Raw genomic sequence first — 27,167 nt, 5'->3', positions numbered from 1 at the left:
GTACCTATGTAGCTAACATAGCTAAAGATAAGCTCACAAAGCACACTTATGCAGTAATGTTGAATATGTAGCTAGTGTAGCTTTGTTGGCATTAGCTAAAGCTAAAGAAGCTAAAGCAACTACTAAAACAGACCTTTACATAATTTAATCCTGGATTAGACCTCTGACCTTTTTCTCTGTTTTATTTATGTTACCAACAAGGTTATTTCAGACTTTATTATTAATAATTTCAATCTTAAAAAAAGATCACTAATGATGGCACTTCCTTTCTGAGATATACAGCGTCTCAGATGAACGGTCTGAGAGAGGCTGTCAAAGATGAATGGACCCCTCTAACTGTATGTGAGGATTTGCAGGAACAGCACCATGAAGTTACCCAGCATGCACTTCTCTGCACTTCTCCTTTTTTCATCTGTCAAAACGTCTACTGTGAGATAATGTCCATGTTATATTTATATCCCTAAAGCTCGTCTATCTATTAATGACTCAGCTTGACAGAATGTGAAACAGATTCATCCTGGTTAACTAGAGAGAGCCAGGATTAATCATTTGATGAATATACTCCATTAATTATAGTCATCAGTGGCCACAGAGTCTGCTCTGCTCTTCCTCTTCTATATTTAACACCAACACTTGTTTGACCGTTAGAATTGATAATTTTTTCTGTCAGCTGAAGTGGAAAATCCGCCACTGTGTTGGGCAAATTTCTAATCTGTGTGGGAACACTTGTTGTAGAAAATGTTCTTCTGTATCAGCTTATGAATTATTCATTACTGGAGTCTTTTATACCAACACACACAGCCAAGTGTAGATTTGAGTTGAGTGTATTGTAAAAGTGCATTTGTACAGCTGTGATGGAGGTGAATGTGGCATAAAAATGCACAAAGATTCAATAAAACCTTCATTTAAAGTATTAGCAGCTACATTTATAAACATGTTTATATAATGTTGTTGATTTTGGGTAGAGTTTGTGTCCACAGAGCCACCAAAGTGGTGTTTTTTTGGGTGTCTTTGTCATAAAATAGCTCTTAAACTGGTCTATTTACATAAATACATAGAGATATTTCACATAAAGCTTCATTATATCTGTTAAAGTGTTCTTCCCTTTTCTTTCTCTACCAATTGAGGTACTCTGCAGTCGGGAATTCCAGCAGGGAGTAGTGGTCCCGCTGCTCCTGCACACTGTTAATGGATGTCCCCTGGCTGGACGCTGGTCCAGAGAGGACGGGTGGCGCCACCGCGTTGTTCTGGCCCAGCTGTTGCCGAACTGTGGCGGCGGCGGGGAGAGCCGGACTTCGCCGCTGGCCGTCCAGACCCAGATGTGTGCTGATCTGAGAGGAGCGGAGGCTCCTCATCTGACCCCGCGCACGCAGCTCGTACAGCTCCGACGAGGTTTTCTTATACCTGCAGGAAACGGGTGGACATGATGCTCAACTCTGAAGTTTAATCATGAAATATAAACAAATCTATTATCATTCTGATGAAGAGAGAAGGCAAAAAATTCAATCAGTCACAAGTATTTGTATTGTACTTGTATTACAGTAAAAACCTTGAAATTCTTAATTTTTTCATCAAATTTCTGTTCTTAAGGGCAGAGTTTTGGGTGATTTTATACCTATTTTTAAACGTGTCACTAATTAAATAAATTTTTTAATAAGTGAGAGAGCCTATGAAAAACTTTTCACCCCCTTGGATGTTTTTTACGCTATCATTAATTTTATTTAAATCCATCAGGGTCGATATAATTAAGCTTTTTTACTGAAAAATTCCTATTAAGAAAAACAAACTTGATGCCAAAGTAAGTATAAAAAGTAATGCCAATTAAATAAAAATATGTCTCAAGTGATTGTAGTATAAAGACACCTGTGTCTTGAACGTCCAATCACTGGTTAATCAGTATTCTTGGCTACCATTACACCATGAAGACAAAAGAACACTCCAACCAGCTCAGAGAAAAGGTTACTAAAAAGTATAAGTCTGGGGATGGATACAAAAACATTTGCAGTTTTGCAAAGAAGGAGTAAAATTGCAGAGTTCAGATGTGCAAAGTTGAAAAGTTCAGTATTACTGTATTATTTGTTTTCAGGTGATGGGAGTTAAACTCGACTCACAATCTGAGCAGCAAAGACGACAAAACGACTGAAACAGACGAGGCTGCCATCGCAGCAGAGCCCATCCACGGCTGGAGCACGAGGCCAATGGGCATGAAAACACCTGAAACCACAAAGACAAAAAGAGATCACGTTTACACCCCTGGATAGAATAAAACACATCTGATAAAAAAAAAAAAAAAAACTTTCTGTTTCTTTCTCTAAGCATGGTGAAACAAATGGCTATCTTTCATTCTGCATTACTTCCTTTGATTCTGAGTGGCATGTCCTAACTTTTCTGGAAATCTGAGCATTAAATAACCCATGTTTAGCTTTCATTTAATCCTTGTTTAAGCAAAAAAAAAACTGCATTCCTCTACAAGAATCCAATGGAAATTGAAATGATTTCAACAAAAGAATCAATCAAGATAAAGTTTAAAATTTAAGACATTTAAAAGGTGTTTTTTTGTGTTTCTCTTCTGACTTGTGCATGCTATATTTTGACTTTGACCTTAGTTTTTTCTAAAGGAGCTGTGTTACTGCAGGAGTCCTTCAATCATTGGAAATGTTGGAAATCAAAGCCACTGATATTTTTTTTTGGGGGGGGGGGGGCATTTTTGTGCCTTTATTAGATAGAGGAGGACAGTGGATAGAGTCGGAAACAGGGTCAAGAGTGGGGGGAGAGACATGCGGTGAAGGGCCTCAGGCCGGATTCGAACCCGGGCCGCCTGCATACATGGGGAGCGCCTTTAACCGCTAGGCCACCTGCTCCCCAAAATGCACTGATATTTAATGTAATTTGGTGTTTTATCAGTCCTCACCTGCAGCAATGGGAATGCCGAGAAGATTGTAGATTAAAGCGAAGACAAAGTTGATTCTGATCCTCCTCACTGTCTTCTTCGAGAGCTCGATACTCGCGACCACGTCCAGCAGGTCGTTCTGCACAGAGGAAAACCTTCAGGTAAGACGGGGTTTAAACACAGTGAGGTATTTCTGCAGTGTTTTGCCTACCCGGATCAGGACGATGTCTGCAGCCTCGATGGCTACGTCTGTGCCGGTGCCGATGGCAATGCCGACATCAGCCCGAGCGAGAGCTGGTGAGTCATTGACGCCGTCTCCCACCATGGCCACACGCAGGCCTTTCTCCTGGAGCTCCTGGACTTTAGCGACTTTATGTGATGGCAGAACCTCTGCAAACACCTTCCTGATCCCAACCTGAGATTTAACAGTCTGCATTTATTCTTCTATTTCACAGCCAAATACAGAGATATTTCCCTCATATTCATGTTTTTCACCTGTGCTGCGATGGCTTTAGCTGTGCGTTTATTGTCTCCTGTTATCATGACCACCTCTATGCCCTGACTGTTTAGCGTGTGCACCGCCAGCTTGGACTCCGATTTCACCGTGTCTGCGATGGCAATCATGGCACACAGCATACCTACAGAGAAAATTCAGACACAAAACTGCAGATAAGACATACAAGAACATGTAGTTATCCTTTTTTTGTTGTCTGCAGGTTATTTTTCTCACCGTCTATCGCAACCAGGATGGCGGTTTGTCCTTTGGTTTCATGGCTCGACATGGCGGCGTCGACATCCGCTTCAATGTGGTGGCCATTTCTCCTCATCCACTCTCTGTTCCCAATCAGGACGGAGTAGGAGAAAGCAGCTTCTAAAAGCAAAAGATAAACCAAATGTTAGTGGATGAACAAGAGAAAAATGAAGCAAAGAGTCATGGCCTGAAAGGGTGAAAAAATTAAAGTAAGAAAAGCAAAGAGAATTATATCAAATCAACTTCATTTACACACAAGACAGCTAATCTAAAGAGTAGTGTACACATGCAGTACACAACATTATTAATAAAATATTAATAAAATAACAAATATAAACAACACAGCAAAATCATGGTTTATTGTAAAGCTAAGCTGTGATAACCATATGTTTACCTGTAAAATAATCTCGCTAATCAAAGCAACAAATACATTTTTGTATTGAAACATAATTAAAATGGGTTGAAAGTGGCAAAAATGTATTTGAAGAGCCAAAAGTTGGTTAACAGAGACAAAAATAGGTGGGAAGTGGCAAAAACCAGCATAGAAATAATGGTGGAAAGGGGTTACAGGTGGCAAAATGGGTTTAATTTGGTAAAAATGGGCGTGATGTATAATGAAATGCATCTCAAATGGTTGTAAAAAGTTGTGAAAATAGTTGGAAAGTGGAAAAAATGGGCAAAAGGGAAAAAAAAGGTCAGATAAGGTGGTGAAATAGGATTTTAAAAGTAGCAAAAATGGGAATTGGTGGGAAGTGGCAAAAATGGGTAAAAGTGGCAAAATCGAGCATAGATATAATGGTGAAAAGGGGTTACAGTTGGCAAAATTAGCATTTATGTGGCATAGATAGACAGAACGAACAATGAAATACAGCTAAAATTGGCACAAATGGTTGTAAGAAGTTGTGAAAATAGGCGGCAGGTAGCAGAGATGGGATAGAAGTGGCAACAATGTGTTTTAAGAGCAAAAAATGGGTTTACAGAGGCAAAAAATTGGTGGGAACTGGCAAAATGGGTAAGTGGCAAAAACCAGCATAGAAATAATGGTAAAAAGGGGTTACAGGCAGCAAAAAAAAGGACAAAAGAGGCAAAAATGGTTAAAAACGGTGGTGAAATGGGATTTTAAGAGTAGCAAAAATGGGTTAAAATAGGCAAAAAATAAGTGCGAAGTGTGGCAAAAAATGGTAAAAGTGGCAAAATCTAGCATAGAAATAATGGTGAAAAGGGGTGACAGGTGGCAAAAATGGGTTTTAAGTGAAAAAATGTGCGCAACAAATAATGAAATGTGGCTAAAATTGGCACAAATGGTTGTAAGAAGTTGTGAAAATAGGTGGAAAGTAGCAAAAATGGGTTAAAAGTTAAAAAAGGTTAAAAGGGAATGAAAAGTGACAAAAAAGGTCAGAAAAGGTGGTGAAATGCGATTTTAAAGTCGCAAGTGGGTTGAAAGTGGAAAAAATGTGCTTGCAATGGCAAAACTGGGTGGAAAAAGTGTTGAAAAGCAGTTAAAACGTGGCAAAAATTGGTTTTAAAAAGCAAAAAAGAAGTAAAAATAGGTAAAAAGTGTGCAAAATTGATGAAAAATTGCAAAAATACTTGCAAAAAAGGACAGCAAGAACATAAAAAAATTTTTAAAAATACTTTTAATCTAAAAATAAAGTAACTATTAGCCTAGCTGCATGCACTAACGCTAATGATCCAACACAAGTGAAAAGTATGAGGTTTTCATGGAGGAGATAATAGGATTAATTTCTTGTAATGAATTGAATAAAAGGAACTGGAAAGTTAGAATAGAGTCAGATGGCTGAGAAGACATAAAAATAATCCCAACAAAATGACTTAGCACAGAGCAAAGTTGTTAAATATTTACTGTATCATTCTGAGACTGACTAAATCCCTCAGACCTGCCGTCATGTCGTCTGTAGGAGCCATCAGGCTGCTTTCGTCCGTGGTGGCTCCGGGCAGCAGGAAGCGCTGCTCGCTCTGCGGCTGCAGCAGATGTTCCACATTGGAAACCCGGCAGCTGATCCCACAGCCAGGGACCGCCTGGAAGTCCTGACAGTACCCCAGCATGGCTGATCCCAGCTCCTGGTGAGAGCAGACAGACGGATTACTGAATATATGACCAAGGAGAGTTTTATATCCAAACAAATAGAGCTCACAGAGAATAAAGGGCATAAAACAACACATTTACAGCCTCATACATGTGAACTACACTTATAAAGTCATGTAGAGAGATAAAGATAGAGCATGAAGCTGTCATTTGCCTCTTTGCAGTGTTTGGCGACAGCCATGCCCAGTGGGTGCTCACTGCTGGCCTCCGCTGTGCCCACCACCGCTAAGATCTTCCTCAGAGGCATACGGGCCATTTCCCACAGCACCAACACACGAGTGACTCGCGGGACGCCGTTTGTGATCGTGCCGGTTTTATCAAACATCACCACACCAATCTGAGGGGAGAAAGACAGAAAAAGCAGTTTAATATCTTGTTTTGAGATGTCTAGAAGGATTAAAACATGTTAGGAGCAAATGAGGATTGAAATCCAGATTTTAGACAGTGGCTTAGCCCTCAGGTACAGGTTTTCTCATTTATTCAGACTGTAGACATCTGGGAGATCATAAAATGCTCTTTAACACCAGCAAACCTGCTGCTGTGTACAAGTGAAGCTAATTTTCTCCATAATGGGCGTAATTTCAGGGGTGATAAGGTCATAAATGGAGCGACGCCTAAGACTAGTCAGGCAAACAACTCATAGCATTATTGTCTAATCACATGACAAACATCCTCCCTAAATGGTGGTCTATTAAAGCTGTGGGAGCTCTGCCCTGCAACCTGTCACCTCTGGAGTATTTGACTTTCTAGTCCAGAGGGTAAATTATGCCTGGACTCTGATGCCTGATTTTGTAGGCCTTTTGCAGTCATGTGATTCTAGTGTTGTCTGAATGTGCCCATGCTTTTAATTGAAATGGTGGGGCTCTCTAATGTTAGCCACTGTAGCTAGCTCCCGTTTAAGTGCCAGTTTTCTCCATCCTTTGTCGTCATTTAATCCACCTGTAAAAAGCCAAACTGGTACTAAATGAGGAGCCGTTGTGGAGCCAAACAACCAGCTCTACTGAGATGAGCCAAATGATCTGGATCTCTAAAAAAGAGAGCTTTCCTATTATGAGAGAGGCTGGATGGACATCAGCTGAGAAAACACGGGAAAGATGAGAGTTTAATGTGCTAAACCATGACAAAACTGTACTGAACCAAACTGGACCACTTTGAGGACACAGACCATACAGGAGCATGGTGTCTAGGCTTTAGATGGAGGCTTTAAAGTCCTGCCTGAGTTTTAAAATTTGCCTTTTTGTCAGCCTTTTTCTATGTAGAAATCAGGGAACCGATATGCAACAGTGGGAGTTACTTCCTACACAAAGACAGCCAAAAGGTAAGGAAAGGCTCTGCTGTCTGTACTGATTAACTCGCTGTATTTATCTATGTTTACTATATGTTTAATTTACCATTTGATTTAGACTGTGCTGTGCTTTGTGTACAAGTTTATGCCTTAATACTAGAAGAGTCCAGTGGATAGAGTTAGACTCGAACCCTGGCTCCCCGTGTACATGGGGAGCGACCTAACCACGAGGCCAGTGGTTCCCAAGCTTTTTCCTTCAGGCCCGCCCCCACTTATGTCTAAGAAAACAAAGCCCCACTTGGAAGAATAAAAGTGAGTTTTGATTGTTTTCATTGACAAAATCCCAACATAATAGGCCAATGCACTTGTTTCTATTGGATCTGTTAATTTTCAAGTTTAAAACGTTGTTGATTTATAAGAACCCCACCAACTTCTTTTTACTTTGAATGTGAATTTGAATTTATTGAAGGATAGTCCCTTGAGATGCAGCATCTCATTTTCAAGGGGGTCCTAAGACTTTAAAAGTATGTGAACCAAAACTTTGATTTTTTTAGATGATAAAATCAAAAATTCAACCACTATTTTCAGATTGGTTTCTTGTAACTTTTGACTTTTGAAAAAATTTTGAGTCTCTATCTCTAATGTCAAAATTTAAGACTTTTAAAAATTTGAAATTTAAAGTTTTTTCTCATAAATTCAGAACTTTTTAAAGTCTGAAATTCAGAGTTCGTTTTCTTGTAAATATGTGACTTAATCTTAAAAATTCTGGGGGGTTTTTTCCCCCCAAAAATCTGGTTTTTGCCTTGCTCAAATGTAATGGATCTGCTTTATTTAAAAAAATTAAAATGTTAGCACTACTTACATGCTGTCATACTTTATGTTTCTAATCCTGATTTTAAAAGAATTTATTGTCGGTGACAAAACCTTGTATCTCCACTTTTCATGATTTTGCATATTTTTCATAAATCAGTGCTTTAGGTCAGCCTTTACATGTCAGTGAGTTTTAACCGATTTTAAAGCAATAAAAACACTCTATGGCCATTCAGTGTTGAATTAATTGAAAGATGCAGCTTTTTATATTCCCGAAAAAGTGGTGATTTTGGAGATACGAGGTTTTGCCCAATGCCAGTGATATATACAACCACTGCACTAGGCCATCTGCGCCCCAGGATGGGGTTTAAGGTCAAACTTGTACACTTTATGATTAAGATGAGAGGCATAATTGTTTATGAAATTTGTTGAAAAAAATCTGCAATGAGTGATGAAGTGCAACTATGCTCTGCTGATGTACTAGACACTTTTTAATCATTACAAACATGAATCACCTTCCTGAAATGTTTCTAAAATTATGAAAACCTCAAAATTTCTTGTTTTTGGAAACTAAACGTGCACAGAAAATAAAATAGCAATTTATTCCCTACTCACTGACAAGACTTTAAAAAAACATAATATTTCTAGTGTAGTGGCTGCTATCTCTCCAAACTTAAGTGAACTTGCAGTACCATCTCTGGCCACAGGGTGTCACTACTTATCTGGAATAGAAACAGATGTGACATTAAAAAGAAGATCAATAGCTCAGATCAGTTTCATGATAGCTTACAGCCCCAGTAAAAATATCACTGTTGCACAAGTGAGCATAGAGATGAATCTGATTTTTATTTTTATAAAATTGTATTTACTGAAGCAGCAAAAAGGACAATTTTATGAAACTTATTTCAGGTCAAATTGGTTTCAATAGCAGAAAAGGCTGCAAAATTAACTTCCTATTGGCTGTAGAGTCACTGGAAAATTTCTGCCCCAGCTTTTTGACACCTGTTGCATTGATTTGATCAAGCCAAGGAAAACTATTATCTCTTTTTAGCTCAGACTTTAGATAAAGTGATAAAAACAAAACACTTTTAAGTATTATGACATTGATTATCATGATTGACAATGCTTTAACCTTGTGTGCCATCTCCAGTGGCTCCCCTCCTTTAATCAGGATCCCATTCTGAGCTCCGACCCCCGTCCCCACCATGACAGCCGTCGGGGTTGCCAGCCCCAGAGAGCAGGGGCAGGCGATGGAGAGAACAGTTATGGAAGCCTGGAAGGCGAATCTAACGATGACCTCCGCTTTGGAGATGTTCTGATTGTAATTCTGTGGAAAACAACAGTCTACTATCAGAAAACTCTATCAAAGTGTTTGCCTGTCATACATTTGTGTTAGCACTCACAGGGAAGTTCTCTTTCACAATATCGAAGTCGACAAACCCAATGGCAAGCCAGGCCACCAGTGTGAGCAGAGAAACGAGCACGATGAAGGGCACGAAATACCCGCTGATCCTGTCTGCAAACTGCTGGATGGGAGCCTGAGCAAACATGAGAGTACAGAGGAAAACAAGGTCAGCGTGTAGTGAATGTGATGTTTATTTGCATAATTAAACTGGAAGAGGTGTTTGAATTAATTAGCATTTTTGGATACGTTTAGACAAGTTCCAAAAAACGTTCAGAAGGTTAAATATTAGATATAAAAAGAATCAAAATGTGTTTGTGTTGCAGTTCAAGCTGTTACAAGGACAGTAAAAGTCATAGATGTTGACATTTCTTCCAAATCGAAACATTTTGAACCCATCAATGTGTTATTAGGACTTTTAAAGGACAAAAACATCTTGTTCACATCCAAAAGTGAAGACAAATTGTCTCTCACCTTGGAGGTTTGTGCCTCTTCCACCAGTTTGACTATCTGAGACAGAGTCGTGTCCGCTCCAACGTGCGTGGCCTCCACCAGCAGAGCGCCGTGAGCGTTGATGGAGCCGGCGATTACCAGACTGCCGACCCTCTTGCTGACAGGCATCGGCTCACCTGCAGAGGGCGCAGACAGAAATATGAATCTGGAATGTTGAACTTTATATATGAGGTAGAACTGGCTCTCAACACTAGATGGCAGTATGACAAAGCAAGACACTAATATGTAGATGTGATCTAAGTGGGTCTAAAACATACATGATTGAAAGAAGATTGGAAATTTTATATTAGAGAGTCTTCTAAAAGTAGGTGGCGCAACAGCAAAACTGTGAACTTAACCATTGATATACAGAGTGGCGGACCTTGAGCCTAAATGTAAAATATAAATGAGATCAGATGTGGCAATATGAGAGTTACACCAACTTCCTGTCAAACTGGCGAGAAATGCTAGCCATGGATAAGAGCAGTGCAGCGTCACTTCCTGCTTTCCAATGTGGCCACACCCCCATTAGGTGGAAACCAAGCCTTCAGATTGAACGGCAGTAGGCTAGAAAACATCAGTAACAATGTGATTAAAAGCCACTTTGTTGCATTTGATGCCTTAAACGATAAAAATGGTGAAAGGGTGTCAAAGAAAGTCTGAATCAGGCTAATTTTGGACCGGTGTTCTTAATGACTTTAAGCTAGCAATCACTCTGTGACAGCAGGAGCTGTAGTCTGTCTGCCTGTTAACAGCTTTTCACACATTAACTAACTTATTCACCACATTCAAGTGTTAAGATCCAACACCTAAGGTATATGTCAGTTTATGGCATCTCCAGTCACAAAGATCGACATTTATCATTTTGTTTATTTCATTATTTTTTAACAACGCAAGATTTTTTTCAGAAATGGTCTGCATTATATGGTTATCTCACTGGCAATTGGATTTTGGCTCTCAATAACCGTTTAACCGTACGGTTTTTATATGTAAAGCTTTCAAAATCATTATGACCCAGTCTTTCCTATTGACTACTATTCATTTTCAGAGAAGGGGCGGGGCTGGCATCATTAAGGCAAAGTATCCAGATGGGTTGCTCTTATCCATTATGACTGAGACTCCCTTTAATAAAACATGTATGTGATGTGGACAAATATTGAGGCTGTTCCTATAAAAATGGATAGGTTCAGTACAGTTGTGAAATAAAGAAATGCCCTGATTGTGTCACTTCCTGCTGCCAGTAGATTTGGGGCCACCGTGGAGCCCCTGCACGATGGACTTGCCTGAAAGCACAAGGATACTAAAATTTTCTTTGGGGGGACAACTTTCTGGGAAGTATGGTGAGTTTTTGAGCATGTTAAAGACCCCAAATTAGTGATTCTTTTGACAGTAGGGTCCTTACACTTGCACTTTCAGTGCTTATCCTGATTAATTGTGATTAATGCATTAATAATGAAAGTCTTAGTTAAAACTCCCAATAACGTTATGTGATTTATGGTGACTTAACATTTCTTAATGGTATTTGCATTCATTCTTCGGGAAAAATTAACCACAGATGGTCTTCCCTCCTACCTGTGATCAGAGATTCGTCAGCCATTGAGCTTCCCTCGATCACTTTCCCATCAACTGGGAATTTTCCTCCAGGGACGACCTTGACGATGTCGCCACGCTGGACCAGCTCCACCACCACCTGCTCTTCACTGAAACATACAAATATGCATTTAAGCATGTTAAATATTCAAACTAATGGTTTAAATACGCTTATATTAAATGTGATTCTCACCTGATGATGGAGAGGTCAGGACCTAAAGTGACCACAGTGGCATCGGTGGCTTGAAGTGACATCAGTTTGGCCAAAGCCTCTGAGGTTTTGCTCTAAAAAATAAAGACACTTATGTCACAAAGAGACAGCTGTTTGAAGTGTCCTTTTCTCCATTGTCCTATTCTTTATTAATAATGAGGATCACTTTACAATAGTGTGATCATTAAAAAGAAAGTTAAAGCTCCTTTGAGGACAATTTCCCATCATTAGGATGCAGATGGAAGAGAAAAGGATTTTGGGAAACGTGGTATTCAGGGGTATAGCTTCACTTATTGTTATTATGCTATATATTTTTTCTCACCTTAGCTACGTGCTCCAGCCATCGTCCCAGAGCGATGAACACAAACAGCATGGGCGGAGTGTCGAAAAAGGTGACGGGGCTCTGACTGGCTCGTTCAGCCATCGCCACGATGAGGACGACACAGGAGTAGATGTAGGCGATGGAGGTGGCTAACACGATCAGAACGTCCATGTTAGCTGTGTGGTGTTTCAACGAGCGATAGGCCTGGATGTAGAAGTATCGGCCTCCGAATATCTGGAGGGGAGACAAACAGAAGACACGGTGGTATTTAAGGACAGCTAGTCTCTTATTTTTACAGAGAAACTGGAAACAAAACCCTCTAAAGTAAAGAAAATGAGCTAACCTCACCTGGCAGAATGACACAATGAGCTTCCTTTGACATGGACTTACATGGACTTGAGCCTCCTCATTATGACCCTTATCCTGATTTTGATCATCGCCTTGGTATCATGTTTACACGCAGACAGAAACCTTGATATTCCCATCCCTGTATAATGATAATAGGAGTATCCCAGTTTCTGATTACTGCATCCTTTTGAATGCCAAAATATGATATGGTGCATCCACCTCATTTGCATCAATGGGAGAAGAGAGCGACAGCTGATACTAAACATTAACCCGATAGAGACTGTATACATACCCATGCCATGGGATATACTTAACATCCATCTGTGCAACACCCCACAGATGATGTTTGGAAAGGTGTTTTCCTCCAAGAAAAGATTTCAATGTGGCTCTTTTCTCTACTTTAAATAAAGAAATGTTTTCTGACTTAACCACAATATGCCTTCCTCTCAACTGGTATCAACCTGTCACTGCCACTTTCTCTAGTCTTACTAAATATAAGACCCTTTTTTGATGCCACCATCTTGGTTTTGCTGGTACCTCACTAGGTTTAAACTTGTGGTTCTCAGCTGGTCTAGTGTCAGGACTTATCACCTCCTGAATGACTAATCAAGACCCATATTTGTGGAAAAGACTGGAAAAAGGTGTTTAAAATGGGTTATAAGTGCAAAAAACGTGGTGAAAATGAACCACAATGCGTTTAAAAATTTGGCAAAACTTTGTTTAATGTGGCAAAGAAGTTGTGAAAATGGGTTATAAGTGCAAACAAGTGGTGAAAATTGGTTAAAATGGATTTCAAAATTTGGCAAACTTTGTTTAATGTGGCAAAGTTGTGAAAACTGGTTATAAGTGGAAAAAAGTGTCAAAAGAGACCGATAGCTGCAAAATAAGTGGCAAAATGTGCAAAGACTGGAGAAAAAAAAGCAGCTGAAATGGGTTATAAGTGCAAACAAAAGTGGTGAAAATTGGTTTAGATGTGGCAACACTTGGTTTCAATTGGCAAAGAAGTTGTGAAAATGGATTTTAAGTGAAAAAAGGTGGTGGAAATTGGTTAAAATAGGTTTAAAAAGTGGCAAAGCTTGGTTTAAAGTGGCAAAGAACTTGTGAAAATGGGTTATAAGAGCAAAAAGTTGCAAACGAGATTAATAGTCACAAAAAAGCGGCAAAGTGTGCTAAGACTGGAAGACAGTGGCTAACATTGGTTTTAAGTGCAAAAAAGTGGTGAAAATTTGTTAAAATTGTTTAAAAATCCATCTTTGCTTAAAGTGGCAAAAAAGGGTGAAAATTGGTTTTAAGTGCAAAAAAAGAGGTGAAAATTGGTTAAAATTGGTTTAAATGTTGGCAAAATTTGGCAAAGAAGTTGTGAAAATGGGTTATAAGTGCCAAAAAACAAGTTGAAAATGGGTCAAAATTAGTTAAAAAGTGGCAAGACTTGGTTAAACGTGGCAAAGAAGTTGTGAAAATGGATTATAAGTTGAATAAAGTGGTGGAAACCGGATTAAAGTTGCAAAAAGCGAAAAATAAGCGACAAAATTTACTAAGACTGGAAAAAAAACATAAATGGATTATAAGTGCCAAAACAAGGCGGAAATGGGTTAAAAGTGAAAAATCTCAGTGTGAATATAGACCACAAGTAGTAAGAAGAACAGAGATTGATAGTAGCAAAAATGTTCTAAAAAGTGAAGTGGCTAAAATGTAAGTATCAAATAGTAGCGAAAACAGGCCAATAGAAGCAATAAAGGGTTACAAGAGGCAAAAATTGGTGGGAAAAGTGGTGAAAAAGGGTCAAAAAGTGGTAAAATTAAACAATATCAACATCAGACCCAATAACAGTCTGACAGACTTTTCAGCTCCAACATGAGGAAACTGTTAGCCAGGATGTTAGCACCAATGCTACTGACACATATGCATTGACATCATAAATAAATAACAACTAACTGCCAGCCTTTTCTGTGGGCTGGCTTGAACACAATAGATAAAGATATATTCTTCAAAGTAAAAGCACATCATAGACTTTTGCTATAGTTTTTCTGTGACCCACTAAAAATAGATTTGCGACCCACTTTTGGGTCCCAACCCACTAGTTGGGAACCAAGGGTTTTAGACCTCACCTGTGCATGTAGTCAGCAAATGGGGTATACTGTCTGAGTCTTCCAAAGTACAAGATTATGTTTCTCAAAATGAACCAATGAGTTATCTCACCTGCACAGGTGTACAGAGCAGGAAGAAGGCCAGGTTAAGGAGGGAAAGGCCAGGCAGCAGGTTCTCATCCTCAGGCATGGATCCTCCGTGTTCCTGGTGTTGACTGTCCATCACCATCATGTAGATCATCAGACCCATGACAGGAAGCCCGAAGATGAGGCTGAGCAAGAACGAGTTCCTCCACCTGGACGGAAACAGAAATCAATGAATTATTCCTGAAAGTCAATATGTCTTTATACTGAAAAGCTTTTCAACGACTGTCATGATGAGGAAGATCAGATACTTGCTGTTGAATTTCTTCCGTGTGATCAAGGTTGTTTTTGAAGCCCGCCTTCTCCAGACTGGCGTCAAAACCTAGGCTCTAAAACAAGAAAAAAACAACAATAAGGTCTAAAAAAGGTCAAAGATGAGCAGAAGAGGAAGCTAAAAAAAGGGAGTGATAATTACCTGAATGATCTTGATTATATCTCGAGCACCGAGCACTTCAGGGTCAAATTTAACCTGTGCTTTCTTGGTTGCCAAAGCGACAGAGGCGGAGAGGATCCCTTTGGTAGAGGTGAGCTTTGACTCGATGTTGTGGACACAGGATGAACACGTCATGCCTGTTATCTACCAGAGGAAATGTAAGGATAAACATGACTTTTTCAGGATATTTCCAGAAGATATCTAGGATTTACTAATCTTATTAGTGGACTTACTGTGAGGTCCAGTTTCCCCTGTGCTACTTCACTGTCTTCAATCAGTTTAGCTCCAAAGCCCAGGTCATCTATGAGCTGAGACACAGCAGCAGCGGTCATGACTTCTGAGTCATATTTGACTTCTGCTTTTCCAGCCATGAGTGACACCAACACTGAGATGATCCCTAAAGAGTTGAGTTAAAGATCAAACATGTCTACTATGAGTTCAGACTGATTTAAACTTCAAAATTACATTTTATTTGAAGCTCACCACTGTGTTTGAGCAGGTTCTTCTCAATGTTAGCCACACAGGAGGCACATGTCATCCCTGTTACACTGATGAAACATTTTTGCATTTTGGTCTCATCTCCAGAGGGTGAAACGCCATTACCAAAACCCACTTTTTTGTTAAATTTTATGCCAGAAAAGTCAAAAGATCCAGAGGTAACAGGTCCGGACATTACGTGGCTTTGGATGCTCTTTGAAGGTTCTGTAAAAAAGAAAGAAGAATGTTAGAAACTGCATCAGCTAAAGCCAAAGATTTACAATACAATACAATACAATACAAATATTTGGTGTATGAAAAATTGAAAGCTTTGCGGACAGAAAAAAATATTTTTATAAGTAGAAGCCTTAACAATACAGTCAAATGCAATAGATTCCTCGGTAGGGTATCTGGGCCCAGCCTTAGTGTCAGGGAGAGAAGCTTAGACATCCAGAGGAAGCCGCAGCTCTCATTGGGTTGGGTGAGGATGCCTCCAGGTTGTCCCTTTTGGAGGCCCATTTGGCATGCCGAACTTGCAGGAAATCTCAGCAAAAACCAAGTCATCACCAGCAGTGTTGGGGGTATTGTGTTACAAAGTAATCTGTTAGAGTACTCAGATTACTTTTTTGTTGTAACGAGTAACGTAACGCGTTAGTTTTCCAGTTCAAGTAATCCCGTTATTAGTTACAATTTCATAAAAGTAATCCATTACTGAAAGAAAAATCCCAAATTTCCTCTCTTTTCCATGGCTTCAAAAAGAGAGAAAGAAAAAGGAGGCTCTTTGAAGCACTTGTTTGTCCTTCCCTCTTCCTGTAGTCAGGTTGGCACGTAAAGCCATACCAGCGGAAGGTAAACATTCTGTGCCATTACACGCACATTGTTAGCTTGTTGAGCCAACAGGATAACAGGAAAGCATGACACTGTGGAATTATCCCCATTATGATGGATTTTTGGATAAAAGGGACAAGAACATTATCACGGTGAAACGTAAGTTTAAGAGCTCCATTTGCTTTCATTGAATCAGCTGTGCAGCTGTTCCAGTTACGCACAGTTATTACGCATAGTGTTTGAGTGTTTCTGTCGGCCTCTGCTCAGCTTGTTGTCAGATTGTGAGCATGTTAAAGAGCTATGAAAGTTTTCCTGTCTGTTAGTGGTGTTCTCAGGCTGCAGAGATACAGATTATGGGCTGTAAATTAGGCTCTACATTCAAATGCAGATGTGTGGTCGTTATCTGTCGTTTTTTACAACTGCTGAGTGGAACAAGTGGCTAAAGGGTTTTAAGATTTAGTAACGCAAAAGTACTCTAATGCGTTAGTTTTAGAAGTAGGTAACGCAGTAACGTAACAAGTTACTTTTCTCAGTATGTAACACAGTAATCTAACAGGTTAGTTTCAAAAGTAACGCTACCCAACACTGATCACCAGAGGGATTATATATCCGATTTGGCCTGGGAAAGCCTCAGAAGGCTCCCAAGAGAAACTAGAAAACATTGCTGGGGATAAGGACATCTAGGCTGACTTGCTAAGCTAGCTACCAAAGCAACCCAACACCGAATAAGTGGAAAAAATGGATGGATGGATGGATGGATGGATTGATGGGTGGGTGGATGGATGGATGGATGGATGGATGGAGGAATGGATGGATGGATGGATGGATGGAGGAATGGATGGATGGATGGATGGATGGATTGATGGGTGGGTGGATGGATGGATGGATGGATGGATGGAGGAATGGATGGATGGATGGATGGATGGATGGATGGATGGATGGATGGATGGATGGGTGTGTGGATGGATGGATGGGTGTGTGGATGGATGAATGGATGGATGGATGGAGGAATGGATGGATGGATGGGTGGGTGGGTGGGTGGATGGAGGAATGGATGGATGGATGGATGGGTGTGTGGATGGATGGATGGGTGGGTGGATGGAGGAATGGATGGATGGATGGATGGATGGGTGGGTGGGTGGATGGAGGAATGGATGGATGGATGGGTGGATGGATGGATGGATGGATGGATGATGGATGGATGGATGGATGAATAGATGGAGGAACAGATGGATGATGGATGCACAGACTGGATGGTTGATGATAGATGTGGGGATGGATGGATGCAAAGACTAGATGACGGATAAAGGAATGGATGGATGGATGGATGCACAGACTAGATGATGGATGGATGGATGGACTAGATGAATAAATGATTGGAGGATTAAATGGATGGATGATGGATGGGTGGACAAACTAGATGATGGAAGATGGATGCACAAAGTAAATGATGGATGGATGGATGGATGGATGGGAGGATGGATTAATGAATCGATGGATGGATGGATGGACAAACTAGATGATGGATGATGGATGCACAAAGTAAATGATGGATGGATGGATGGATGCGTAGATTAACTGAATGGATGGAACGACGGACTAGATGAAGGACTGAATGGATGGATGAACTAGATGCTTATTTGTGGATGAAAAAATCAAATACATGTGATTTTAGAATGATTATTTAAATCAGTGCTGCTTGGCTACACTGGTGTGCTCTGAAACTTCTGTTTAACACTCATACAAACGCAGGACTGCAGGTAGAAAATGACTCACTAGCATCCAAGAATCCCATGTTTATGTAACAGCATTTACCCTTTAAGGGGTTAATTTTGGTTGCTTTTTCTGATTAAATAACTCAGTAAATGTTATGCTTTCACTTTGTAGCTTCTACTGTGCTATGCTTGGCTCACTGCGCTGTCTGTTCTAAATGTTATCTTCCTCCTTCTCAGGCTTCAGTATCACAGAAAAATGATCCCACGGTCGTTCTAATTGTAATTTTTAGAGCTACATTGCTCTTTGGCTTGAAGCTGAAATACTTGACCAAACCACCAAAATAAAGTTTGATCTTGAAAGCTACATAAAAGAGTCAGTTTATAATTTGCCTCCCTTAATTCCACAAATTGGCAAAGCTGTTTTTGTCATTAAATCCAACAAGAAAGCCCTGGCTGCTATAAGAGCCCTCCACATTGCACTCAAGAGCATGCCGGGTCTGGTTTCTGTGGAAACTAGTGGAAAGTGAGGTGAGGTGAGAGGAGCCCTGCTCCTTCAGCAGCTCAGTCTCATACTAACTTAGTGTTGTCCATGCAGATGGTCGACCCTGATAGTTTATCTCTTACTTTACTATTACAGCATTTACTGACCAAAACATGTGACAAGAGAGCCTTTCTCATTGGTTCATACCTTCAAGTGATGTGTCAAACCCCATGTCCTCGATAGCTGCCCTGAGCGTTTCCGGCTCCGTCAAACTGGTGTCAAAACTGATCGTTCCCTTTTCCTCCTTCAGCGACACAGAAATGGATTTAACTCCATTCATCTGAGAGATCCTCCCTTCTATCGACTGAACACAAGAGTTACACGTCATCCCTATAATCCAAATAGTTGTCCATGTCTCCCTCTGCCAGAACTCGACATCTCGTCCAGGTGGATCGTCTGCCAGTAAAATGGCGCCAAAACCCATTTCCTCAATGTTGTCTCTGAGTTCATGTTGAGTTATCAAAAGAGGCTGAAAAACTGCGAGTGCTAATCCGTCCTGAAGAGAAACCTGAATATGTGAAACTCCAGGTAGAACCCCGATCCGACCCTCGATGGCCTGTACACAGGACTGACAGTGCATACCGTCCACCGTGATCCAAGCCGCTGACTCCACGTTAAATCCAGCATTCTGGATCTCCTGTGCGATCTCTTTGGTCGTGATAGCCGAGGAGTCATAGTCCACTTTGGCCAAACAGGTTTGGAAAGACAAGCTAGCACCAACAACGCCATTCAAGCTGCAGATTCTGCTTTCAATCGCCTGAGGATTGTGCTCAGCGGAGAGTCTGAGAAGTTTGAAAGTCGCTCTTGATGCAGTCTTTGGTAGAGGGTAGAGCTCGCTCTGACTGCCATATTCGTATGCCAGGTTGTCGAGGCCGTGTTTCACAAAGTCAACGCCATTTTTCTGGAAAACAAAAGAAACAGTTCTTAGCATCTACTTTTGATTACTGGTGTTTCTCTTCCTGTCTCTTCAAATGCTAATTTGGGGATCTGAAGAGCTAAGTGGAACAGTTTATCTGGGACCTCCTAAAGGCACGAGGCAGCCCCTGAGCAACAGATTGGGCCTCCTTGCAAAATGCTTGTACAAGGTAAACAAACCATAAAGTACAGTGTGGTCAGAGGGACAAAGTTTACAGACTGTAAACAGTTTATGAGAGATGCTGTAGGTCACATTGCTAAGGAAGAAAAACAACAAAAAGCAATGAAATGTTGGATTTTCTGAGTAATATTGGTGCAATGTGTCCGTCTGTGCAACACGTTGCACTTTGAACACTGAAACAAGAGTCATGAACTCATTTCAGTGTTTGCATTACAACCAGGGACAGAAATGTGCCCTCATTTTGATGACTGACGGTGAGTTGTGACTGCTATGTGAAGCCTCTTTGAGGAGGCTCATCTTTTCTAATAAATGAACTTTCCTTTTCCCCTTTAGTTTCCTGATGTTCTGGTGAATACTGACTTTAAGTAGAGTCACGTTGAGAGGATTATATGAAGAGCAGGTCATGTGGGAGTTTTTGGCCCCAAACTGGCAATAAAGGACTTTCTCTTTCAGGGTCAAAGACAGACCCCCCTTGTTTAGATAGTAACCTACATTCTCAGCATTTTAACTTAGCATAAAAAGTTGAATGAACCACCTCCTCTGTAGCAGCCTCCATTGCTATAGAGTGTGAGAGCAGATATCTGTCCTTGGACTCTTATTTCAGTTTCACTCTCCAAGAATGTGATTAGAACTGAATCTGGGCTGTTAGAAAAGAGGCAAGGCCATCTGCATGGAAAGTGAGCCTGCTGTTAATTCACAGGAGGATTAAAATTTATAATCCCACTGTAATAAATTCATTTACTCATACAGCTAAATGCTAAAGTCATAATATTAATGAAGGCTTGGCTGCACAATTTTAAACACATGCTTATAGTTCATAGGTATTTTATTGAGTAGATTTAGCCTTAACTGAAAAAAATCACAACCCAGTTACTCTCTGGTAGGGCTGGCCAGCATAAAGAGTTTTTAATATATTTTGATATATTTTAAAATGATAAAAAAAAAGATTCCTGTCCTGGCCTAAAGTTTAGTGAAAAAAAGATTATTTACTAAAAGAACAATTACAGTACTAATATGCTTTTGATCAAAAGATAATCTTATTTAACATTTTGCCTCAACTACCATTCTATTTATTTTATTAAATTAAGGGGTATTAATTAAAAAATATATATCATAGTATTGTTACTAACATTGTGCAATTTTTTTCAACACAGTTTAGCTGCAGACAGGAGATTTCATATACCTTCCTTGCAGACCATTACTCTGTCAGAATGGAAATACACGCTAAAACTTTCAAAATAAAATCGGATTGAATTTCCGGTTGGGGTAAGAGTCATGGTGAGGGACAGAATCCCCCAAAAAAAGTCAAAAACCTGGCCTTAAAAAAACCAAATCACCAAGCCAAGGAGCCAGCCTGATTACTGGAATAAAAGCCTGTCCTTCATGCCAACATTTTAAAACAGCAACATAGTTAAGGCTAAAGCTAACAAAGCTACATTAGCTATGTAAGCAACATAGCACCATAGGTAATTTAGCTAAAATCTGAAGCTTAAACAGCTAAATTAGCTGTGTTAGCTATATAGGCAACGTAGCTATATCTAAAGCTAATGAAGCTACATTAGCTACAAAGGTAATACAGCTACATCTAAAGCATCTAAAGAAACTAATTTAACTATGGAAGCTACATAGGTAATAAAGCTAAATCTGAAGCTAACAAAGCTACATTAGCTATGTAAGCTATATAGGTAATGTAGCTAAATCTAAAGCTAATATAGCTTGGTAAGCTATGAAGCAAACAAAGCTAGATTAGCAGCCATATTGGCTTACATAGTAATGTTAACTACATAGCTAATGAAGCTATGGTATTAGCTATGGATGTTTTTTTTCTATATTATTCATGAAATGTTGTTTCGCTGTAATGTTTGTCAGACCCTTCCGATCTGACAGGGGTGGAATCTCACAGTAGGGGTCTGCAAGAGGGGGTGTCTGAGATCTGCAGTCTGCAGACCTCTTTCAATTTTCATCAAAAATTGTAGACAAAGTCCTTCACACTGACTAAATTGTACAACTTTCCCATTTATTAGCTGACAAGATATTCCATACTCTTCAATATCATTGTTTCTAAATTATCAAATCCCCATTATTTGAGAGGTGATATGAAAAAGTAGACACTATATGATCTTCAGTCAGACCTTTAATCAAAAGAGAGAGCACTGTCTGAATTGCACAAGTATATCAAAAAGGTATTTACATGCATCCAAGAGTATTTAGGCCCCCTTTAGTTTCAGCAGTTTTTTTTATGTTGCAACCTGATGCTACTAATTCCTTGGCCCAAAAAGCTAACAAAAGAAACCCAAACTTGCGGACTTTGTGATGTGGCGAAATTGGATTTTTGTCTAAATCCAAAAACAAACATAACGTAACCAGTGATTATGATCCAGTTTTTTATTTCCACTAAATAATCCATTTAAATATGAAAGAGCACACTGTGACAGCATCATAAAGCCCCTAATAAGAGCTCAGAATTCAAAACTATAACAGCTGCTGATCAACTTTGCTCTTTTCATTCGTTTCATGAAATGCTGTAGATTTATTGCACACATTTTGGCTAACAAGGTTGCACAACTTCTGAGAAGTTCAATAAGCTGAGAGGTTTTATTTTGAAGGTTTAAAAATTGAGCATGAACAAACAAATAAAGGCTGAGTGAGATCAAGGAGCGTGTTGAGTCACTCTAGGAACCAACTCCTCTTATATATGTTGCTCTCAGGAAATTGGAAAAAGCTCAAAGAACGCATGCTTAGGAAGGCTGCGACAGGAAATTAAAAGTGTTTCCGAGACAATGATTGTATCATGTGAATGTTGTAAAATGCAGTGTTTGAGAGATAAGGGAGATAAAGGGATGAACGCTGTGGGATCATGTCATCTTAAACTTTCCGATCCAGCTGGAATAACTCACCCGGTTACTCTATATTCATTTGGTTTTGGTCCAAAATTTAAACAATAAGTTTATTCATGCTGCAGCAACATGAGCCTAATGCTACAGAAGATACATGAACACATCCAGCCACTGCTTTCACTTCCTGACAATAAAACGTTTGTCCTGGGTGAGATCGTCGCCATGAAAGTCAACTCATATGACACGTGTTGGTTTTCATTTAACAGGCAGACAGAGAGTAAAGCTGCAACTTTTTGAGCTTCCAACACGTTAAATGTTAATAATGCTTCCACAAATGTGATGTGAATAATGTAAAGCCTTACTTTGGAGGATTTTATGAGGTGCTGAATTTGGTTTAAATTCTACTGTTATCCTCTGTTGTATCAGTGCGACCGCTGCAACCTTCCTCCACCCCAGCTACCTCCACGCCGTCTCATCAGTGTTAAAGTCCAGCTCCTTTGTGCCATCCTGCATCTCTACCTCCAAGTCATCTCACCAGCTTCTGGGCCAAGCTTTTCAGAAGTACTCATCTTATCCAAGTCCTTCCATCACCACCACCGTCTAGACTCCATGGCACCCATGGGTTCTCTCCGGGTACTCCGGCTTCCTCCCAACACAAAAAACATGCTCATTTGGTTAACTGGTGACTCTAAATTGACCGTAGGTGTAAATGTGAGTGATCCTGGTTGTCTGTCCCTAATTTTAGCCCTGTTGACTGGCGACCAGTCCAGGGTGTACCTCTCGCTCAATGACAGCTAGGATAGGCTCCAGCCCCCTGTGACCCCGAACGGGATAAGCAGTATAGACAATGGATGGATGGATGGACTACTCTAATGCAGGTCATTTATCCTTTGGGGAATGGGTTGTTCACTAGCCACACCTAGGACATAGGTCTCAAAAAGCCTCAAAAGGGTTACAAAACCATTTCTAAGGCTTTAGGACTCCAGCAAACCACAGTGAGAGCCATTATCCACAAATGGGGAAAACTTGAAACAGTAGTGAACCTTCCACGGAATGGCCGGCCTACTGAAATTACTACAAGAATCATTGACGACTCATCCAGAAAGCCACAAAAGAACACAGACTTAAGCGAAGTATTGCTTCATGAAATGACTGTCAAAACCCTGAAATTCTGCAGTTGACTGATGAGCAAAAATCGGAATGGCTGTTTAAGTTTGATGTGTTTACGCTTGCTAGGTTTGTTTCAAAAGCCTGGAAAAGAAGACAAGATACTTTATTTAACTAATTAACTAATTTTGAGTTTGTCTGCATCTTCCTTTCTGTTCTGTAATGATGACAGAACTACCATGCACTCTGATCCTGTTGTTGTCTGAATTCTTGGTGTCATGTAAGCCCATATGGGCTGGGCATATGATTGCATGTATGACACAATAATAAAATAAAAACTTCAATCTTCAACCCAGAACAACATCTAAAGAACTGCAGGCCTCACTTGACTCAGTTAAGGTCAGAGTTCATGACTTAACCATAAGAAAGACACTGGGGAAAAAAACAGCATCCATGGGAGAGTTCCAAGGCTCAAACCAATGCCAACCAAAAAAGGACACAAAGACTCATCTCACATTTGCCAAAAACATCTTGATTATCCCCAAGACTTTTGGAGAAATATTCTGTGGACCGACAAGAAAAAGTTGAACTTAAAACTAAAAATAACATTATACCATAGGTGTCAAACTCAAGGCCCGGGGGCCAAATCCAGCCTGTGGAAGCGTTAAATCTGGCCAGCAAGATGATTTCATATGTTTGTTATAACTGGCCCATCAGTATGAGGTCTGCAGATTTCCTCAAGTATAAACATGTGAACTTATCCTTGATGATTTCAGGTATCCTTGTTAAGTCACAAAATCTGAAAAAGGAGTAAAAATACTTAGATAAGAAGTCAGAAATTGTGTTTTAATTTCACATTTTCAATTTAGCATTTCATACTTTGAGCATTTTAACTTTCAATTTTGACTTCTCATATAATATTTTGAGCTTTAAGATTCATAATTCTAATTTTTAAGTCATATTCTGACCTTTTTAACCAATTATTTTGTAATTTACCTCATATTTTCAACTTTAAACTCTGTCTTCATAATCCCATAGTTTGACCTTTTAGACTCACAATTTAAAATTTTGAATCATATTTTGACTTTTAACTTCATGACTACAAATTTTATTTAATATTTTGACCTTTTAAACTCATGATTTTGACTTCTTTCTAATATATTTGCCATTTTTCTATTTCGATTTCATGTTTTGACCTTTCTGAACTAATAAATTTACATTTCTCAGATTGTGAGCCTTTAAATTTATCTTTTTAACTTTTTAAATGTCAAAATTGTTTCTCATCAGTGCTAAAGGTTTTTTTTGTTCATATTGTATTACCAGTGAAACAAGGCAGTTTAGGGTTAACAAGGTGACCATGTTAGGCCCTCAGGTTAGACCTGAATCCAGAATCTGGCCCCTGCTGTGATTGAGTTTGACACCCCTGCATTTTACCAACAGTCAAACATGGTGGTAGTGTGATGGTCTGTGGCTGCTTTGCTGCTTTAGGACCTGGACGACCTGTTGTAATTGAAGGAACCATGAATTCTTCTCTCTATTAGAACATCCCGAAGGAGAATATTCAGCCTTCAATTTGTGACCTCAAGCTGAAGCACACTTGGGTTATGCAGCAGGACAATAATCCAAAACACACCAGCAAGACCACCTGTGAATGGCTCAGAAAACAAATGAAAGTTTTGGAGTGTCAAAGTCTGGACCTAAATCTGATTGGGATGCTATTGCATGTCTTTAAACAGGCTGTTTATGTGGCTGAATTAAAACAATTCTGCAGAGATGAGTGGGCCAAAATTTCTCAACAGCAATGTAAAAGAGTCATTGCCTGCAGTCGTTGCCGCCAAGGGTGGAACAACCAGTTATTAGGTGTAGGGGCAATGACCTTTTTTCACATAGGGCCAGGTAGATTTGGATGGATTTTTTCCCCCTCATTGAGTGAAATCATTATTTAAAAAGCTGACTTTGTATTTAGTCAGGTTATCTTTGTCTAATAGTAAAAGTTGGTTGATGATCTGAAACATTTAAGTGGCAAATAAGCAAAAATATAAGAAATCAGGAAGGAGGCTAATACTTTTGCTTAAAACTCCAATAACTTGCTGCCTCGGATAGATTTATACATTCTGCAGATGGCTGTAGTCAAAATATTCATATCAGCTGATGTGCTGCTTATAATCAGCTTTATGAGCTATCATGTCAACACTGATATTCTGCTGATACTATAGTGCATCCCTAGTTGGCAAATGTTGGGTCTTTGCAAAGAATAAAACAAAGAATACAGTCTAGAGTAAATGAAAGTGGTATTTCCTTATAATTACATTAAAGATCCTTTTAAAAAGCCAGTAACACCCTATTTGTAACCCTAGTTAAGCCTCCCAAAGAGGACTTGAAGAAAATATAACTTTAAATCACGTATTTCACCACAAAAAATGCTTTATCTTACGTCCTAACCCTCCTTAATTTGACCCTTAAATGTGGCATGTGCATAATATTCTAATTTTAGACTCTAAAATCTCATTGACTTTATAAAAAATCACATTGTTGACCCTTAAAAACTCCTCTTGTCAAATTTTCCTCCAGGTGAACCTGTTGAAAGAGGCTCACGATTTGAGGTGTAGATGCACGAGCTCGAGCCTACCTGCTGCTCTCGCGCGCTGCGTCTCGTGCCGCTGCTGCAGGTGGAGTCTGGTTTATTGGGTTCAACCATACATATCTGCTCCCCGGTGCCCTGAGTCGGCCTGGGAACATACTCGGAGAGACTTTTTGGAGACTTTGGAGAAAACATGGCTCCAGCTGTTCTCACGCTGTGTTTCCTTATCTGTTCCTTTCAAAGTAAGAGGGCAAAAGTCCGCAGAGAGGAAGCGCCGAGTCCCGAGTGGAGATAAGAGGAGCAGCTCCGCGGTGAAACGTCATGTTTGCGCCGAGTCAGAGGAGGAGATGGAGGTTTAATCTGAGGGGGACAAAGCCTCCGGTCATATGACTTCTACATGGAGGAGAAAGTGCAAAAAAGAGGGTCAATTCACGGTGTGAAACAGCGCCGTAAAAGTTTGTTTAAGGTCATAAAGGCAGACGGTAATCTCCACGTCATTCTACAAGTTTTAAAAGTAAAGTGAAACGCTCAGATAAAGTAATTTTTCTTAGACTAAACAACAAATTAATATGAAAACACAGCAGATCTACTTACCCGGTCAAATTAAATGTGATTTGTGAATTTAAAACATTTTAAAAGACTAAAATGGTGTTTAAAGAGTTAATTGCGTCGTTCATCGGCAATTGTACGGAAGCCCAAGGTGGACACAATTCTTAATATTTTATTGAGCCGTTTCCAGTGATTATGATTGGTTCAAATGATCTAAAAACAGCAAGAAAAATTTGCAGGCACCATAAATGATCTCTGTCTTAATAAATTAATATATATATATTTATTATTATTATCTGATCAGCCCTGGAAGTACACAAGTTTTACAAAATAACAAGTAAATTTCAGTCAGTTTAACAATATCCAAATAAACTTGTTCTTAAAAGTTTATCTCTTAATGACAACATAAATTGGTTTAACTTTGGAAATAACTTAGAATTAGAAAATTGAGTGAAACAAACTGCAAAATAGCTGCTCTGGTCAGTTTTATTTATTGATTTTTTTACACCAAAAATAATGGAAAAACGTTTTAAAATGGCTTCAATATTATTCCTAAAAAGTTGT

General features: G+C 39.6%; 1 protein-coding gene across 1 annotated transcript; it reads right to left on the bottom strand.

The window, feature by feature from the left end:
• Positions 1-835: 835 nt before the first annotated feature.
• atp7b (ATPase copper transporting beta) lies at positions 836-26,733 on the bottom strand. Its single transcript, XM_041781496.1, has 22 exons — positions 26,649-26,733; positions 26,103-26,447; positions 18,581-19,334; positions 15,356-15,574; positions 15,106-15,269; positions 14,855-15,016; positions 14,695-14,768; positions 14,408-14,591; positions 11,861-12,094; positions 11,521-11,612; positions 11,310-11,437; positions 9,720-9,874; positions 9,247-9,381; positions 8,976-9,170; positions 5,903-6,085; positions 5,540-5,723; positions 3,621-3,761; positions 3,386-3,528; positions 3,102-3,305; positions 2,912-3,029; positions 2,112-2,214; positions 836-1,404 (listed from the first exon to the last, which is right to left on the bottom strand). Exons 2-22 carry the CDS (start codon positions 26,247-26,249, stop codon positions 1,116-1,118), a joined length of 4,008 nt encoding a protein of 1,335 aa, XP_041637430.1. The 5' UTR covers positions 26,250-26,447; positions 26,649-26,733; the 3' UTR covers positions 836-1,115.
• Positions 26,734-27,167: the final 434 nt, after the last annotated feature.

This window comes from Cheilinus undulatus, linkage group 24, assembly GCF_018320785.1.
Source record: "Cheilinus undulatus linkage group 24, ASM1832078v1, whole genome shotgun sequence".
Taxonomy (NCBI): domain Eukaryota; kingdom Metazoa; phylum Chordata; class Actinopteri; order Labriformes; family Labridae; genus Cheilinus; species Cheilinus undulatus.
Note: the sequence above shows the minus strand (reverse complement) of the source record. Positions and strands in the feature narration are given on the sequence as shown.